Source organism: Siniperca chuatsi, linkage group LG5, assembly GCF_020085105.1.
Source record: "Siniperca chuatsi isolate FFG_IHB_CAS linkage group LG5, ASM2008510v1, whole genome shotgun sequence".
NCBI classification, from domain to species: domain Eukaryota; kingdom Metazoa; phylum Chordata; class Actinopteri; order Centrarchiformes; family Sinipercidae; genus Siniperca; species Siniperca chuatsi.
Window position 1 is genome coordinate 33,083,392 of NC_058046.1, and position 16,809 is coordinate 33,100,200.

The 16,809-nt window shown below is 40.3% G+C and overlaps 1 protein-coding gene across 2 annotated transcripts in view; it reads right to left on the reverse strand.

Annotated features, from left to right (window-relative positions):
• Positions 1-16,809, reverse strand: part of LOC122876891 (tight junction protein ZO-2-like) — a 113,304-nt gene that overhangs the window by 71,028 nt on the left and 25,467 nt on the right. For both annotated transcript variants that reach the window (XM_044197790.1, XM_044197791.1), the window contains 3 exons: positions 13,355-13,408; positions 11,102-11,226; positions 10,531-10,633 (listed from right to left, as the gene is read on the reverse strand). In XM_044197790.1, coding sequence (XP_044053725.1) covers positions 10,531-10,633; positions 11,102-11,226; positions 13,355-13,408 — 282 coding nt within the window. The remainder of the gene's footprint in view (positions 1-10,530; positions 10,634-11,101; positions 11,227-13,354; positions 13,409-16,809) is intronic.

Below are 16,809 nucleotides of genomic sequence, written 5' to 3' on the forward strand. Positions count from 1 at the left end.
CAATATTGTCTTTGTTACACTCATGCCAATAAAGCATACTGAATTGAATTAAAAATTGAGAGAGCGAGGGAACAGTTAAGCTGCAGCAGATAGAGAGAAAGAGCACAGACCCAGAATTCATCTCTAGCATTAAAAGTCAAGATATTGTCATATTATTAGAAACATGGTGTTGAGAGGACACAGACATCCACTGTCCCTCAAACTATAGAGAGATAATACTACCATCCCTCAAACAGAAACACACACGTCACGGTAAAGATTCAGGTGTGGTTATTGTGTGGTATAAAGAGGACTTTTCATCTCATCTAAAACAACAACAAAACATCTTAAGTTAAAAATAAAAATAAAATAATGCCAAATGTGATGATGATCTATACATGTGTGCGGCCTACACTCCCCCCCTTGAGTCGCCCAATTATGGCGAATTTTTGAAAATCTCCATAAAGAAATCCAACAAAACAACATCAAGATCAGAAGAGAAGAGAAACTGAGGAGTCCATTGATCAAAATCAGTTCTGGGAGAGATGGAACAACTTAAACAACAAAAAAGACAACCTGGCCCTATAAAATTGTAACATTTAGAAAGATCATTTTGAAAAAATATGAGCAAATTTCACCTAACAATCTCAATTTTATTTCAATTCAATTCAATTTTATTTATATAGCGCCAATTCATAACAGAAGTTATCTCATTGCACTTTTCCTATAGAGCAGGTCTAGACCGTACTCTTTATAATATTAATTACAGAGACCCAACAATTCCCACCATGAACAAGCACTTGGCGACAGTGGAAAGGAAAAACTTAACCAGAAGGCAGAAACCTTGCATACGCATCGCTTAAAACATACCAGACACACAGCCACAAATTGTATATAGCTTATCGGAATAAATATAAGACAACTCCTTGTTTTGAGACTCTCTGAATACAACAAAACAGACCCAACAAATCCCACCATGAGCAAGCATTTGGCGACAGTGGCAAGGAAAAACTTCCTTTAAGAGGGCAGAAACCTTGGACAGAACCAGAGTCAATGGTGGCCGGCCATCTGCCGCTGCCGTGAGAGAGAGAGAGAGAGAGAGAGACCATCTCAACCATGAACAGAAACAAATTCAACAAAAATTGACAGATGCTGGCCTTCCTTATGGAACACAATGTCCTGAGTAAAGGGTAAATGATTTTTACCAAATCACCACACTAATGACCGCGTTTACACTTTAATCATCGCATACACCAAAAAAACAAGGGTAAAATCTTTGCATGTTTTATTGCCTTTAAAAAGGCTTTTGATTCTATTTGGTAAGGGGCATTATATTATAAAATTCTCCAAATTGGTGTAGGGGGTAAACTTTATGACATAATTAAGTCAATGTATGTCAGTAATAAATGTGCAGTAAAAATTGGCAACAGAAATACAGATCTCTTCACTCAAGGGAGAGGCGTCTTTCAGGGCAACAGCTTGTCTCCAACTCTGCTGAACATCTACATCAATGACCCAGCAGTGCTGCTGGAGCACTCTGGAGCCCCTGGCCTAACACGTAACAATAAGGAAGTTGAATTCCTGCTCTATGCTGATGACCTGGTGCTGCTGTCACCCTCACAACTACACAAGGACTACAGCAGCACCTGGACTTCCCGGAGCAATACTGTCAGAACTGGGCCCTGGCAGTCAACTTAAAAAATCCAAAATAATGATCTTCCAAAAGAAGGCCAGATCTCAGGAAACCAAATATCAATTAAGCGCTATTACAGCAGAGGGTGTACTTTAACGTCATTATTGGCTTGCATAGCTAGGCCCTTGAGCTCACCCTCGAGTGTAATATTGCGATTATAAGATGGTTACCAACACAATAAACGCTATAATCAAAATGTATTCATATTGTGGGGTAAATCGCTCTCAAAATAAAAAAACTTTTTGCTAGTGTTCTCTCTGTTTCCCTGGAAACACATGGGGTCTGATTAATAACTGGAAAACAATCAGTAGAATCCTACATAATGAAATCTAGTTTACTACTCCAGCAAGTAGGCCAACCCTTAGGCTACATCACCACTACTACGTTTTTGTTTTTAAACAGCGTTTTAAAATGCAGAGTGTCATGTAGTCCCATTATATTTGAGAGAAGGCAGACATCTTGTAGCAGATATTACTACTTTATTTAAATTTGCACTCGTTTTATAGCACCGTCTCCTCAGAGGAAATTAATAACCACATTAAGATATCGTAGAAAAGGTTTCAGTCGTAGTCATCTGGACACTGTTTTCAGAATCAAGACGTTTCGGCTCCCATCCGGAAGTCATTCTCAATTGTGAAAAAATTGGACGGGAACTCAGAAATTTAAGCTACTCTGTGTTACTTAAGCCCCGCCCTCAGGAAGGAATCTACCTGAGTATCTGTTAATAGCTAGTTTCACCTGAAACTGACCTAATTTTTTCCAAGATGGCCCAGTAATCAGACCTATTGTTTTCTGGCTGCACCTATCTCATCACTGTTAAGTACCTGATTAGCATGTGATTGGCGTGACCAAGGTGTTAATACACTGTGATAGACTTTGGGCAGACTGAATCTCAGACCACCATTTCTGTTCAAAGAGGGGTTCTCTTTTTTCACAAATGACTTCCTTGACACCCCTTTCAAACCAACTCTTCTCTCTACTTAGAATCTTCACCACTTTTGTAGCTTTTAGATGCAAATGCACGGCGCTCTGTAATCCTGAGTTAGCGTGTCATCTGTGTTGATAAAGTCTTTTGTGAAGTGGCTGTTTGGTCTCACCTATGTACCGTTCTTTGCAGTTTTCCTCACTGCACTGAATGGAGTAGACTACATTGCTCTGTTTCTGTGTGGGCAACTTGTCCTTAGGGTGAACGAGTTTCTGTCTTAAAGTGTTGCCTGGTTTAAAGAAAACAGGAACATCGTGCTGTCTAAAGATCCTTTGTAGTTTTTCAGACAGTCCAGATACATAAGGAATGGAGACACCGTTCCTTCTTGGTTCTGTTACGCTTTTGTCCTGTTTTTTGGCTCTTTTAACTTTGTTGATATCCCAAGTAGGATAACCACAGGCTGAGAGTGCATTCTGGACATGCCTTTCCTCTTTCTTCTTACCCTCTGAGCTGGTGGGCACTTCTTGGGCTCTATGTTGTAATGTCCGGATTACACCCAGCTTGTGCTGTAATGGATGGTGTGAGTCAAAGAGCAAGTATTGATCCGTATGTGTTGGTTTCCTGTACACTTCTATTTGGAGCTTTCCGTCCTCTCCTCTGAGTGTAGAACAATCAAGAAAGGCCAAGCGGTTCTCTTTGGCGTCCTCTCGCGTGAACTTGATGTTGGGGTCCACAGTATTGATATGCTCTGAGAACACTTCCAAGTCTTGTTTCTTGATTTTCACAAAGGTGTCATCCACATAGCGGTACCAATGACTTGGTGGTGTGCACGAGGATAATGTGCACGAGGATAATGCCTTCTTCTCAAACTGTTCCATGTACAGGTCGGCCACGAGGGGAGAGATCGGAGAGCCCATAGCACAGCCGTGAATCTGTCTGTAGAAGTGTCCCCGGAATTGGAAGTAGGTTGTGTTGAGACAGATGTCTAATAGTTTGCATATGTGTTCAGGTGTAAGCTTGGTCCTTTGCTGCAAGGTGGAGTCCTCCTGCAGTCTTCTCATCACCGCTGTCACTGCTTCTGAGGTTGGGATGCAAGTGAACAAGGACACTACATCATAAGAAACCATAACGTCATCTGGGTCCAACTGGGTCCACTTTGTCCACAAATTTCTGTGTGTTTTCCACATGATGTACTGTGTTCCCCACCAACGGAGCCAAGATTGTAGTCAAATGTTTGGCTATGTTGTATGTGATGGAATCTGTGCTGCACACGATGGGTCTGAGTGGAACATTCTCTTTGTGAATTTTGGGAAGGCCATAGATGCAGGGAATGGCTTCCCCAGGGTATAGTCTGTAGTACAGAGGCCTGTCTATCACCTCCTCCTTCTCAAGCTTCTGTAGACAGTCTATAACCTTCTTCTTGTAGCCATTGGTTGGATCTCTTTTAAGTTTTTGATATGTGGTTGTGTCTTCAAGAAGGTTGTTGACCTTGGTTTCATAATCGGCTGTGTTCAGAATCACAGTGCTGCGACCCTTGTCTGCTGGTAGAATGTTTATGCTGTGATCCTTCTGCAGTGCTGAGAGTGCCCTCCTCTCTTCGGATGTAATGTTGGAAGGAGGCGGTTTGGCACTCTTTAGTGTTGCTGTGACACGTAGTCTCAGGTCTGCAGCCTCTGCTTCTGTCATCTTGTTCTTTCTAATGGCTGTCTCTGTGGCTGTGATGTAGTCTACTGTAGGGATGTGGTTGGATGTAACTGAAAAGTTCAGCCCTTTGGAGAGCACATCTTTTTCCGCCTGTGTCAGGATGATAAGATAACTGTGCAATGAATTGGGAAATGGTGAAAGAGAGGATATGATTACTATGATAGGATATGACGGTGCTTTTAAGTACTAATTAATTTAAAATAATCTATGATAAGGTTTTCAGATTAAGAATATTATTATTAAGAATTATTATTAAGAATTTTTTTTTCTTTTTTTTATCCCCTAAGGGTACAGACGCGTGTTGTGGGCGTGGTAACGGTTGTTACTGCCAATCAGGACTCTTCCTTCTTTCTTTGTTTTAACCAGAGCAGAGTTTTCGTGCAAAACCACAAATCTGACTTCCACCATGACTCTTTAAACACTAAAAATAAACACTACAATAAAGTGTTACAATAAAGACTGTTAAAACTATCCAGCTGTGTTCTGCTTTTGGGTCCTTAAATCGTGCACTACAACAAGTATCACTCTTAACGCTATAATGTTAAACATAGTTGTAGGGATCTAATTATACATGGTCACTAGATGGCAGTATGGTTACACGATTGACACAAGCTTAATTCCCTGAGTTCATACCTGATTAATTTTACATCGTACAAAGTTAAACTTTAGACTAAACATTAAAACAACATTTTGCCATTACTACGAGCTGATTTACTGATTTATTGAATATTTAATTCACATTGCATTCAGGCTTCACATAAAATGGTAAATAGCTACATTTATATAGTGCTTTTATCCAAACCGCGTTAGGTTGTTTTTTTTCGCTCATTCACCCATTCACTCACACATATTCAATATCATATTCATTACCCAAGGCAATTATCTCTCTAGATGCTTAAAAGGCGTTTGATAGAGTTGAGTGGGGCTACCTCTTTCAGAGTCTAGAGAGATTTGGATTTAGTCCAAAATTCATATCATGGGTAAAATTGCTATATATGTCCCCAACATCTTCAGTGCGCACCAATAATATTAATTCCCAGTATTTCCTGCTACAACGCAGCATGAGGCAAGGATGCCTGATCTCCCCCCTTCTATTTGCGATAGCCATCGAGCCTCTAGCAATCTCACTACGTTCCTCTCCTGAGATTCGTAGCATATCAAGAGGGGGAAGGGAATAGAAGTTATCGTTACATGCTGACAATTTATTGTTGTATATAACCATCCCCAGAATACTTCACCCCACCTTATGACTGTACTAGGTCACTTTAGCAAATTTTCTGTGTATAAGATCAATGTTTCAAAGAGTGAGCTTTTTCCTGTCAACTCTGCACAATCATTCTCCTTTAATTCCTATCTTTTTAAGGTGATCACTGACAACATTATTTACCTGAGTGTAGTTGTAGCTCGAAAGATCTCTGACCTCTTTAAGCTGAATTTTTCTCTTTTTTTACTCTTTTGGAGTGCACTAAAGTGGCCTTCAACAAATGGTTTATGCTTCCTCTCTCATTAGTAGGCAGAGTTAATCTAATTAAAATGAACACTTTGCCCAAATTCTTATACTTGTTCCAAACTATACCAATCTTTATCAACAAACCTTTTGTTTGCATCTCAATAAGATTATCTCTGACTTTATTTGGAATTAGAACACCTTGTCTATTATTGTTTTTGTTTTTTTGTTTGTTTGTTTTTTATGGGGTCACCTTATTATCTTATTATACTTGATTTTATGTGTGTGTGTTTACATAATGTTTCTTTAAATGTGAAAACTAATAAACAAACTGGAAAAAAACAGTGTCACAAATGACCGACTTTTTTTTCTTGTGAGCTACTTGCTTGGACACCATCAGTTCATGATTGTATCTGTTGTGCACTTCTGCATTCTTTCTTTTATTTAAAATATAAATGATTTCTAGTTGATCCAATCCGTTCTCACTCCCAAGTCATTAAATACTGAAGCTTGGTCAGTGTTCCTCCACCTCAACATATGACGCCGTAAGTACCCCTCTAGCGTAATTTCTAGACGCGCCCGTATTCAAAGTCAGTCTTTCACCCAATGAGGGTTTGTTTACGGCAAAGACTTTCTTTGTTTCTTTCAAAAATGTATTATTTAACTCAAATGTTATCAATATTTAAACATTTCTCTGTGATAGAAATATTACAAAAATAATAATGGCCACATTAATTGAGAAGTAATGTTTTACCTGCAGAAGTAACTTGGCTGCATGCACTAATATCAAGGACTGCAGTATTTGCAACAAAATCTACTTTATCTAGGCTTCAATTCAATTATTATTATTATTCTATACAATATAATATATATAATAGTTACACTAGGGCACGCATCTTAATTTTGTCTTATGGGAATCCATATTCTGTGTGTTTGTTGGCTGTGTGGAATGGTGAAGTATGCATTTCTTTTCATTTTCAATTAATCGCTAAAACAGATTTATTATCAGACTTTTACTGGACCTTTGAAATGGTTCAGTCCCCAAAAATTCCCTTGACAAGTTTTCACAAGCACAGGATTTCAATAAAATTTTCAGTGTACTTCTATCCTTAATCTATATTTATAGGAATGCATTTTATTTGTTGATTCACATTACAGAAAAAAGGTCCATACTTGTATGTATGGAATGACAGGGGTCCACTGTTGGCTGGTACACAAGTTCCTTTCTAGATAGCATGTAGCGATAGCTTGGCATCGTCATAATTCACAAATGCATATTAATAATTGTGTCTGGAACCTCTCAGTTCATTTTCGATTTCCAAGGGGTGTTAACGAGCACCTCTGGACACAATTGGAAAGACCTACAACCAATCAGAGCAATGAAACATGCTGAGTGACACATGCAAGTTGTAGCAGTGCTTGGTCCATTTTCAAGCATAAAAAAAATGGCGGCCTGGTCACAAACTTTCTCAAATTACAGCTAAACAGTACACTAAAATGTGTTTCTGAAAACATCTGAGGTGGGAAATAGGCAATGCAGTAATAGAATCTGGATTTAGGGGTGGCTGTGGCTTGGTGATAGAGCAGGTCGTCCACCAATCGGAAGGTTGTTGGTTTGATCCTGGCTTCCCCCAGCCCAAATGTCGAAGTGAAATTGCTGAATGACTAATTAGTTTCCTTGAACTGATGAGCAGTTAGCATCAGTGGATGAATGGGGTGAATGTGATATATAGTGTGAAGCGCTTTGAGTGGTCGGAAGACTAGAACGGCGCTATACAAATACAGTCCATTTACCATTACAGTCCAGTTACCATTCATATTTGATCAGCACCGCCTTGTTTGACAGTTTGATCTGAGTTTTGTGAGCCTGGTGCCTTGTGCTGTATCAACCAATCAGAGTAGAGAAACATGTGACTTCAAATCTGGACCAGTAACACTCCTCAGTCAGTCATCGTTTCAAACCCAACCCATATAAGATAAACGGCTGTGACTGGCCCGACCAAATCCAGGACGGAGCGGTGCGGTCAGTTCTTTTAGTGTGTCGTACAGTGCTGTAACTAGTGCTTGGTAGAGGTTAAAAGTGAAAGTCCTCTCCAGTGCTGGCTCACCCTGCAAGATCTGAAATGTACCCTATCATTTAAAATTTTTAAAATGTATTTAGAATGTAACAATATTTCTCTCAGCAGCAATTGGACCTGGTTTAAGTTCCAATAATGGCAAATCACATAAGGCACTCTTGTTCTTGTTAACCCTTTAAAATCTGCAGACAGTTTAATGAGCTGAGAGGAAAGTTCACACCATATATTAATGTGCATCCCACCACATTGTTATTTACTATACAGTATGTCAAATTTTACATTATACAGCATACTTCATTTATTGTACAGCATCCTACACTTTAAATGACAAATTATGTTGAATTTTCATTTAAGGAGAGACTTAACCTCCTAAGAATTATCAGAGCAGTTAGGGCTACATCTAAAAATGTGTACTGAATGTTGACTTACATATTGTAAATTATTTGACTAAAAATGTTGCCCTCAGTTAGTCAGATCTGAGTACATATACATGTGCGCAACAATGCCATTGCTGTTACGAGAAAAGCAACAATCTGGTCCCTTACATGATACATAAACTCCCTGTAATGATTCTGCTGAAAGACTTGATTGTCCAGAGGAAATTGGCTTTGGAGATCTGAAGTAAAGTCAGCTATACTCCAAACTATCTCACTGTATAAACTAAAAGAAGCTGTGTGGCACTGCTCATAAGTGTCTATGAAAAGCAGATCAACTGCTTAACAATTACTTAAGTCTTACAGACTCTGCCTTAATGGCTTTAAAAGTTTTATTTTGATGTGTATCTAAATCATGCATTTTAAAGTAGAAGCAGTAAAACTCAACTTAAAGGACAACTCCACCAATTTTACACATCAGCCAGCAGGTGCTTCCAGGTGTTGGGGAGTTCTATGTGAAAAAGTAGTATAAAGCCTTCAGTGTCTCAGAGGGAGCTGAGTGAAGTCTGATAAATGTCCTCAAGTGATGTCACTTTTGATCCTTTTTTAAAACTGTCCATCATGACTCTGACGATGTTATCAAAGTGCAGTGATTAACCGTTGTGTTTTCGCCTCAGTGAACAAACTATGCAAGCAAAACAAAGTGCGTGTCACCTTGTTTTCTTTCTCTCTCTGTCACACTAACACACACACTATCTGTTCCTGTACAGTGCCTCAGCAGTACAAAACAGCTGTGATGAGTGTCAGTCCACTGTAACACACACACACACACACACACACACACACACACACACACACACACACACAGATGTGTGATGTGTGTGCAACACCTAAACCCACAGATATGGATCATTATCACCCTGATTTGGCACTGTGTGTGTGTGTGTGTGTGGGCGTCATTAAAATATTACCAGAGCACATTTTCAGATAATCTCTTCTAGAAGTCATTCATTGTGTTGCACTCAGTTGTTCACATGAAAAGTGAGAGAAATGAAAGAAATAATTAAAAAACAGATCTGAGAGAACCCTGGCTCCTTTCTCACCTCCACACAGCTGACCAATCACAGCGTTAAGTGGGTGAGAAAGTCGGATCGTCGGGTTCAGGAAGTTACATTTACGCTCCGACACAGCCCCTCCAATCCAACGTCAGAAAGGTGTGGGCGGAGGGGGTTTCCAAAGCTATTCAACCATCCGACGAGCACAAGAAGAAGTATACTGGCCCCTGAAGTAGTAGAGTAATTCCCTGGTTTTAGTGACACACAGCAGCCAAGCTCACATCACAACAATCTTGTGAAAGAAATAAAATTGCTTCAGGTCTTGGAATGTTACACTCCCTCCGTATGTGGCAGGAAATTAATAATATTCCCTTTTTTGTGTGTTAAAACCGAAGCTCAGCTATCATTGGAGAAAAGCTTACTCTACAGTAGCTTTTTAAGGGTTTCTTGGGGTTCCAACGAGAACTCTGATGGCTTTCACACGGCCAACTGTGTTCACTGGAACGCAGGCTGGTACCGGTACTGGAAATCAAATCCCACATCTCTGAGGTGCTGGGTGAGAAAACCAGCAGTTGTTCATTCTAAAACAAACAAACCACAGCACCCCTTCATAGTGAATATTTATTTATGGCATGTTGAGTTACTATGGTAACAGGACACAGTGAGCTGTCATGTCCCCAATCTCAGCAATGGCATATTGATTATTTAACAGGGTTATTAATACAATGATTTAAATGTTAATTACCTATTTTTCTTTGAAAACGCAATATATAAAAGTAAGGGCCACCTTGCCACTTGCTGGTGAGACATTTACAAATTACAAATGTGCAATAACAAAATGAACAATTGTTGACAGAAGAATTTGTCTCTCTCTAAATACCCACCACCACTGACCACCATGCAGAGGATAACAGCGAGATTTTATCTACACAGCAAAAGCCCATGAGAGCTTTCCCTGTAGGCAGCGATGGAGGGAGTGCTGTACACAGATGCTCCCTGATATTTAGGACGATCCATCAGACTGGTTGAAACATTCTGATGCTTAATGCTTAACAACATTGACTGAAATTGTACATTTATGAGTGTGACTTGACGTAAAGGTTCTATTGCAAATGGTTCCTGTCCCAACAAAGGTCCCCCCTGTGGAACCATCATGTTTTACCTTTCTTGCCTTTTAACAGTGTGGCACTTATTGGTATCAGAGCTGTGAGCATCCACAAACACTGCCTTAACTCTTCACATAGACACTCTTCCGTGCATGTGGTTCATACTCACTATTTTGGCCACTTTGCCACATTTACGGAGGGACTGCACAGCAAAGGAATGAGGCACGTTGTCCATGGAGATGGAGTTGACCTGAATGACACGATCATTCTCACTGGATAAAAAAAATACATACACAAATAATATAAGACAATTGTGAGAACAAAATAAAAATCATAAAGACAACACTAAAAATGTTTCAACAGTCCTGCTGCCAATTAGTTGTAATTCCACTAAACTTGACTGCAGAAACAAATTCTTTGCCCTAGATTGACTCATGGCTTGTCAGGTTGTCAGGGCATAATGAGGTAAGTATTGTACTTTGGACCTTCTGTACAATTGTTTTACCATAAAACAATTAGCTCACGCAGTACAAGCTGTCTGTTTGGAGTACATTTATAGCCATTTTTGTGTTCTTGAGGCCTTCTTAACAAGTTATTTTGTAGACCAAAGAACTGTGCTAGCTAACTCAGCTGTATGTTATACAGACATGTGACTAGTAGTAAAGGTCACTAGCAGGCAACTCAGTCCATTGAAGCATTTTCCATTGAGGAGGATTTTGGTCACTGTTTGACAGACTTACAAGAGTAATCCATCTGCTGGTCCTCGCTGTAGCACGTCTGACACGATGATTGACGTCTCACCGTTCTCCACGTTGGGGTTGTCACGCCCACCAGACACAGCGATGCCAAAACCCATCTTAGCGTCCTACAGAAAAATATAGCAATTAGTAAATACAGTACATTCAGACAGAACGTGACTCACAATAACACTGGACCAAACTGGGGTCATTTACTTTCCACCAGGCAGTCGGAGGTGCTGACTGTTTGGTTTTTGAAACTGTGATGATATTTATTGGTTTTGGTGAAAAACTGGATAGAAATCTCCTTAGTTATTTCTATCCAGCTAGGATGATTTTGTCCCTGTCTCCTTAAGATTACCTGTATAAACCATTAAATGGTTTAACTTAGTAGGTTTTGGAGGAAACATGCTTGCTGCTGGAATTATGCTCACTGGCAATGTTTCTTTGCCAGAACATGAAGTGTTACGTCCTTGTACTGCACAGTCGTAGGGAGGTGGTGGATGGTTGGGATAATGGGGCGCATAAAATGATCTGTGTATAAAGTGATTTTATGATGCTGTAATCTGCCTTTAATGTCTGATTTGCAGCTGTTTTCTATATTGAGATTGCTAGAGATTCTATAGAAAGTTCAAAGATTAATGGTGATAATACTGTAGGCATTCCTGGTTTCTGATATCATTCCAATCATCATTTCCCTAACCCTATAAACTCAAGCACAAGGAGAATCAGTGGGAAAAGTGTGCAATGTACCACACCCACCCTAACTCCCGTTTTTTCTAAAGTGCTTGGGTATGACCACTCTTCAAATGTGCCGCCTGACAGTATTTCTTCATAGCTGTGTTCCAACAGCAGCAAAATGTAAACAGAAGTTCTGACACCAAAGACACACTCCGCAGTAGAGGGTGGCGGTAGTGGGTCACTTCATTGTTTGCCAGCCACCACAAAACATAAAACAAACAATAAGGAAGGTGACTACAACAAACATGTCGGTGGAAATGCAACAGCCACCATCCACTGGAGCAATGAGCGTTACATGTAGTACAAGTAGAAAAGAGTAAGATTGGCAGAGGGTCAGCAGGCCAAAAACGAAAGTGAAACAGCGGAGTGAGACAAGAATAAATAACCTTTGGTCCAATAACACGAAATAACAGCTGGGTTTAGGAAGCGACTCGGAGATGGCGTCTGCTACGCATTGGTTAGCCTACTATGTTGAAGTGGCCGTTTTCGTGTGGGGATTACGTTTTTCTTTCATTACGGTTTGTGGCTGTGATTCTGTATCCCATCATTACAGAGTAAACTAACGTTAGTTAGTTCTATTTAGCAGAAGTAACAAGTAACACTAAGATACACAAACTACCTCTAAGTCTAACATGACCGGGTTTGTTTGTATCATAATATTACCACTAATAGTAACTGCACACATATTGCCAGATGCATCCCAATTGCTTTCATTCATTTATCAACCCTTCAGCGAATTATGGCCGCTCGTTAGCTCGCCAATATGTAACTTAGTTTGTTATCAACACAGCTAAGTTACATATGGCAGCCATCAGACTTTCCGCAGTGCGTGAAGATGGTGTGGGTCTTAACGTTAGTGGGACATATTCATATGATGACTAACTGCCTGTTGCCATGGTTTGAGTTGTCACTCCTGCAAACTGAGACTGGGACTCTTAATGTTGCTAATCACTCAGACAGTGGGCGAGGGTGCCAAATGTAATTTTAGGTGCTAACATAACGTTACATTTTAGCACACAACAGCTGTCAGACCAGCCATATGCACGACAAGGGATGTGACAACAGCAGAAGGAAAAGTTAAGTCTTTTCACTTCACTTGAAGACGTTTGTTCCCCTGAATAGTGTTTCTCTCCCATAAGAATAGTGTGTTACCCTTCGCCGCTCACATATCAGCAGAATTAAATGCACACAGGGCCAGTGTTCACAAAAGAAACAGGGTCTCCCTTTAAGATTCATTGTTAGGGTTAAATATATTACTTAATACTTATTCAAGTTGTTTCTATTTATATATACTTTTAAGCACTAAGGATGGCACAGTGTTGCTGAAACAGCAAACGCCATAAAATGTATGCAGCATATCAGTCACTCTTATGTTCTCCTGCTTTTTAACAAGTAGTTATACTTCATGTTTACGTTGTCACATGTTGGGGGATTGATAAATGCAGATGCCTCAGGTAAATGAATAGATAGGTGGATGTCTCTTGTTTTAACAACACAGTTAGTGAATGAACTCACCCGCTGCAGAGTGACCGTGTACTGCTCCCAGACCATCTCTTCCATTCCTGAGCTCTGCAGAGAACACAGACACAGCAGGGTTAGCAAACACTGACTTTCAACACCAGCTACAAAGTGAAGTCAGCAGCAAAAGGCTTCTGTGAAGAAAGTAAATAAATTAAGTAAAAACAATTCAAAGATATTGCAAAGATTCATCCAATAAACTCACAGCTGACTTCTCTCCATACATTGTTATGTACACAGTACATGGGTGATATGACTCATTTTAGAAATGTTTTTTTAAATTTATAAATAAATGAGTTTACCACCAGAGATTCTGCCATACCTTATACACTGGTATCCATCCCTTTAATAACTCTGGAAAAATTAGAGTATAGTGGGAAATGTTGCAAATCATTGAGCAGAAGTGCCCAATATTGGATTTCTATATGCTTTTTTGCATCAATGTACTTGGTAGAAAAGGTTTCAGTCGTAGTCATCTGGACACTGTTTTCAGAATCAAGACGTTTCGGCTCCCATCCGGAAGTCATTCTCAATTGTGAAAAAATTGGACGGGAACTGGAAATTTAAGCTAATCTGAGTTACATAAGCCCTGCCCTCAGGAGGGAATCTGCCTGAGTATCTGTTAATAGCTAGTTTCACCTGAAACTGACCTAATAGTTTCAAGATGGCCCAGTGATCAGTAATCAGGCCTATTGTTCTCTGGTTGCATCTACTTCATCACTGTTAAGTGCCTGATTAGCATGTGATTGGCGTGACCAAGGTGATAATACACTCTGATAGACTTTGGGCAGATTAAATCTCAGACCACCATTTCTGTTCAAAGAGGGGTTCTCTTTCTTCACAAAAATGGCTTCCTTGACGCCCCGTTCAAACCAACTCTTCTCTCTACTAAGAATCTTCACCTTGCTGTCTTCAAATGTGTGGTTTGTAGCTTTTAAATGCAAATGCACGAGTGCAAATGCAAATAATCCTGAGTTAGCGTGTCGTCTGTGCTGATTCTTTGCAGTTTTCCTCACTGCACTGAATGGAGTAGACAACATTGCTCTGTTTCTGTGTGGGTAACTTGTCCTTAGGGTGAACGAGTTTCTGTCTTAAAGTGTTGCCTGGTTTAAAGAAGACAGGAACATCGTGCTGTCTAAAGATCCTTTGTAGTTTTTCAGACAGTCCAGATACATAAGGAATGGAGACACCGTTCCTTCTCGGTTCTGTTACACTTTTGTCCTGTTTTTTGGCTCTTTTAACTTTGTTGATAGCCCAAGTAGGATAACCACAGGCTGAGAGTGCATTCTGGACATGCCTTTCCTCTTTCTTCTTACCCTCTGAGCCTGTGGGCACTTCTTTGGCTCTGTGTTGTAATGTCCGGATTACACCCAGCTTGTGCTGTAGTGGATGGTGTGAGTCAAAGAGCAGGTATTGATCCGTATGTGTTGGTTTCCTGTACACTTCTATCTGGAGCTTTCCGTCCTCTCCTCTGAGAGTAGAACAATCAAGAAAGGCCAAGCGGTTCTCTTTTGCATCCTCACACGTGAACTTGATGTTGGGGTCCACCGTATTGATATGCTCTGAGAACGCTTCCAAGTCTTGTTTCTTGATTTTCACAAAGGTGTCATCCACGTAATGGTACCAATGACTTGGTGGTGTGCCCGGAAACGAGGATAATGCCTTCTCCTCAAACTGTTCCATGTACAGGTTGGCCACAATGGGAGAGACCGGAGAGCCCATAGCACAGCCGTGAATCTGTCTGTAGAAGTGTCCCCGGAATTGGAAGTAGGTTGTGTTGAGACAGATGTCTAATAGTTTACATATGTGTTCAGGTGTAAGCTTGGTCCTTTGCTGCAAGGTGGAGTCCTCCTGCAGTCTTCTCATCACCGCTGTCACTGCTTCTGAGGTTGGGATGCAAGTGAACAAGGACACTACATCATAAGAAACCATAACGTCATCTGGGTCCAACTGGAGATGTTTCACTTTGTCCACAAATTTCTGTGTGTTTTCCACATGATGTACTGTGTTCCCCACCAACGGAGCCAAGATTGTAGTCAAATGTTTGGCTATGTTGTATGTGATGGAATCTGTGCTGCACACGATGGGTCTGAGTGGAACATTCTCTTTGTGAATTTTGGGAAGGCCATAGATGCAGGGAATGGCTTCCCCAGGGTATAGTCTGTAGTACAGAGGCCTGTCTATCACCTCCTCCTTCTCAAGCTTCTGTAGACAGTCTATAACCTTCTTCTTGTAGCCATTGGTTGGATCTCTTTTAAGTTTTTGATATGTGGTTGTGTCTTCAAGAAGGTTGTCGACCTTGGTTTCATAATCGGCTGTGTTCAGAATCACAGTGCTGCGACCCTTGTCTGCTGGTAGAATGTTTATGCTGTGATCCTTCTGCAGTGCTGAGAGTGCCCTCCTCTCTTCGGATGTAATGTTGGAAGGAGGTGGTTTGGCACTCTTTAATGTTGCAGTGACACGTAGCCTCAGGTCTGCAGCCTCTGCTTCAGTCATGTTGTTCTTCCTAATGGCTGTTTCTGTGGCTGTGATGTAGTCCACTGTAGGGATGTGGTTGGATGTAACTGAAAAGTTGAGCCCTTTGGTGAGCACATCTTTTTCCGCCTGTGTCAGGATGCGGTCTGATAAGTTTTTGATCCAATTGTTTCTGTTGATACATGTCTCCCTTTGTTCAGTCCCTGATCTCCTGTTGTGCTGGTCCTTTCCTAGATTCCTCTTATTTCCAGTTCCCGTCCAATTTTTTCACAATTGAGAATGACTTCCGGATGGGAGCCGAAACGTCTTGATTCTGAAAACAGTGTCCAGATGACTACGACTGAAACCTTTTCTACGATAGAACACTCCTGGACGAATGAGGGACTACGCCGTCTCATCAATGTACTTGATTTCTCTGGTATTTCATTTGCTGGATTAACCAAAAAGAGACATTCCTGTCTGGTTATTTTATCCATAAACAAATTCTTGATAGATTTTCCAGAAACCTTACTATGTCAATATATATATTATTGATATTGTGATTTAAAATGGCACATGCCCTGATAGAGGATTTTAACCATATCATCCATCCTGGTACACAGTGTTGTACCTTTGACTTTTTAAAACAGTCCCTCATTGACTGTATTAGTACAACAGAAATTTCAACATTATCTATGGGAAAATGAATTATCATGTGTAATTGTTACATGATCAAGTGCACCAATGAGACAAAGCTATGCATTGCCAACAACCTGCATAAAAAGAATCCTCAACACAACTACATATACATGTAGGATTACAGGATATACAGGATTCGACTGCCTTTTTTCACCTATGTAATATTGCAAAAATCAGGCACATCCTGTCTCAAAATGATGCCGAAAATTTTGTGCATGCATTTGTTACTTCTAGGCTGGACTACTGCAATTCCTTATTATCAGGCTGCCAGAATAAGTCCCTTAAGACTCTCCAGTTGA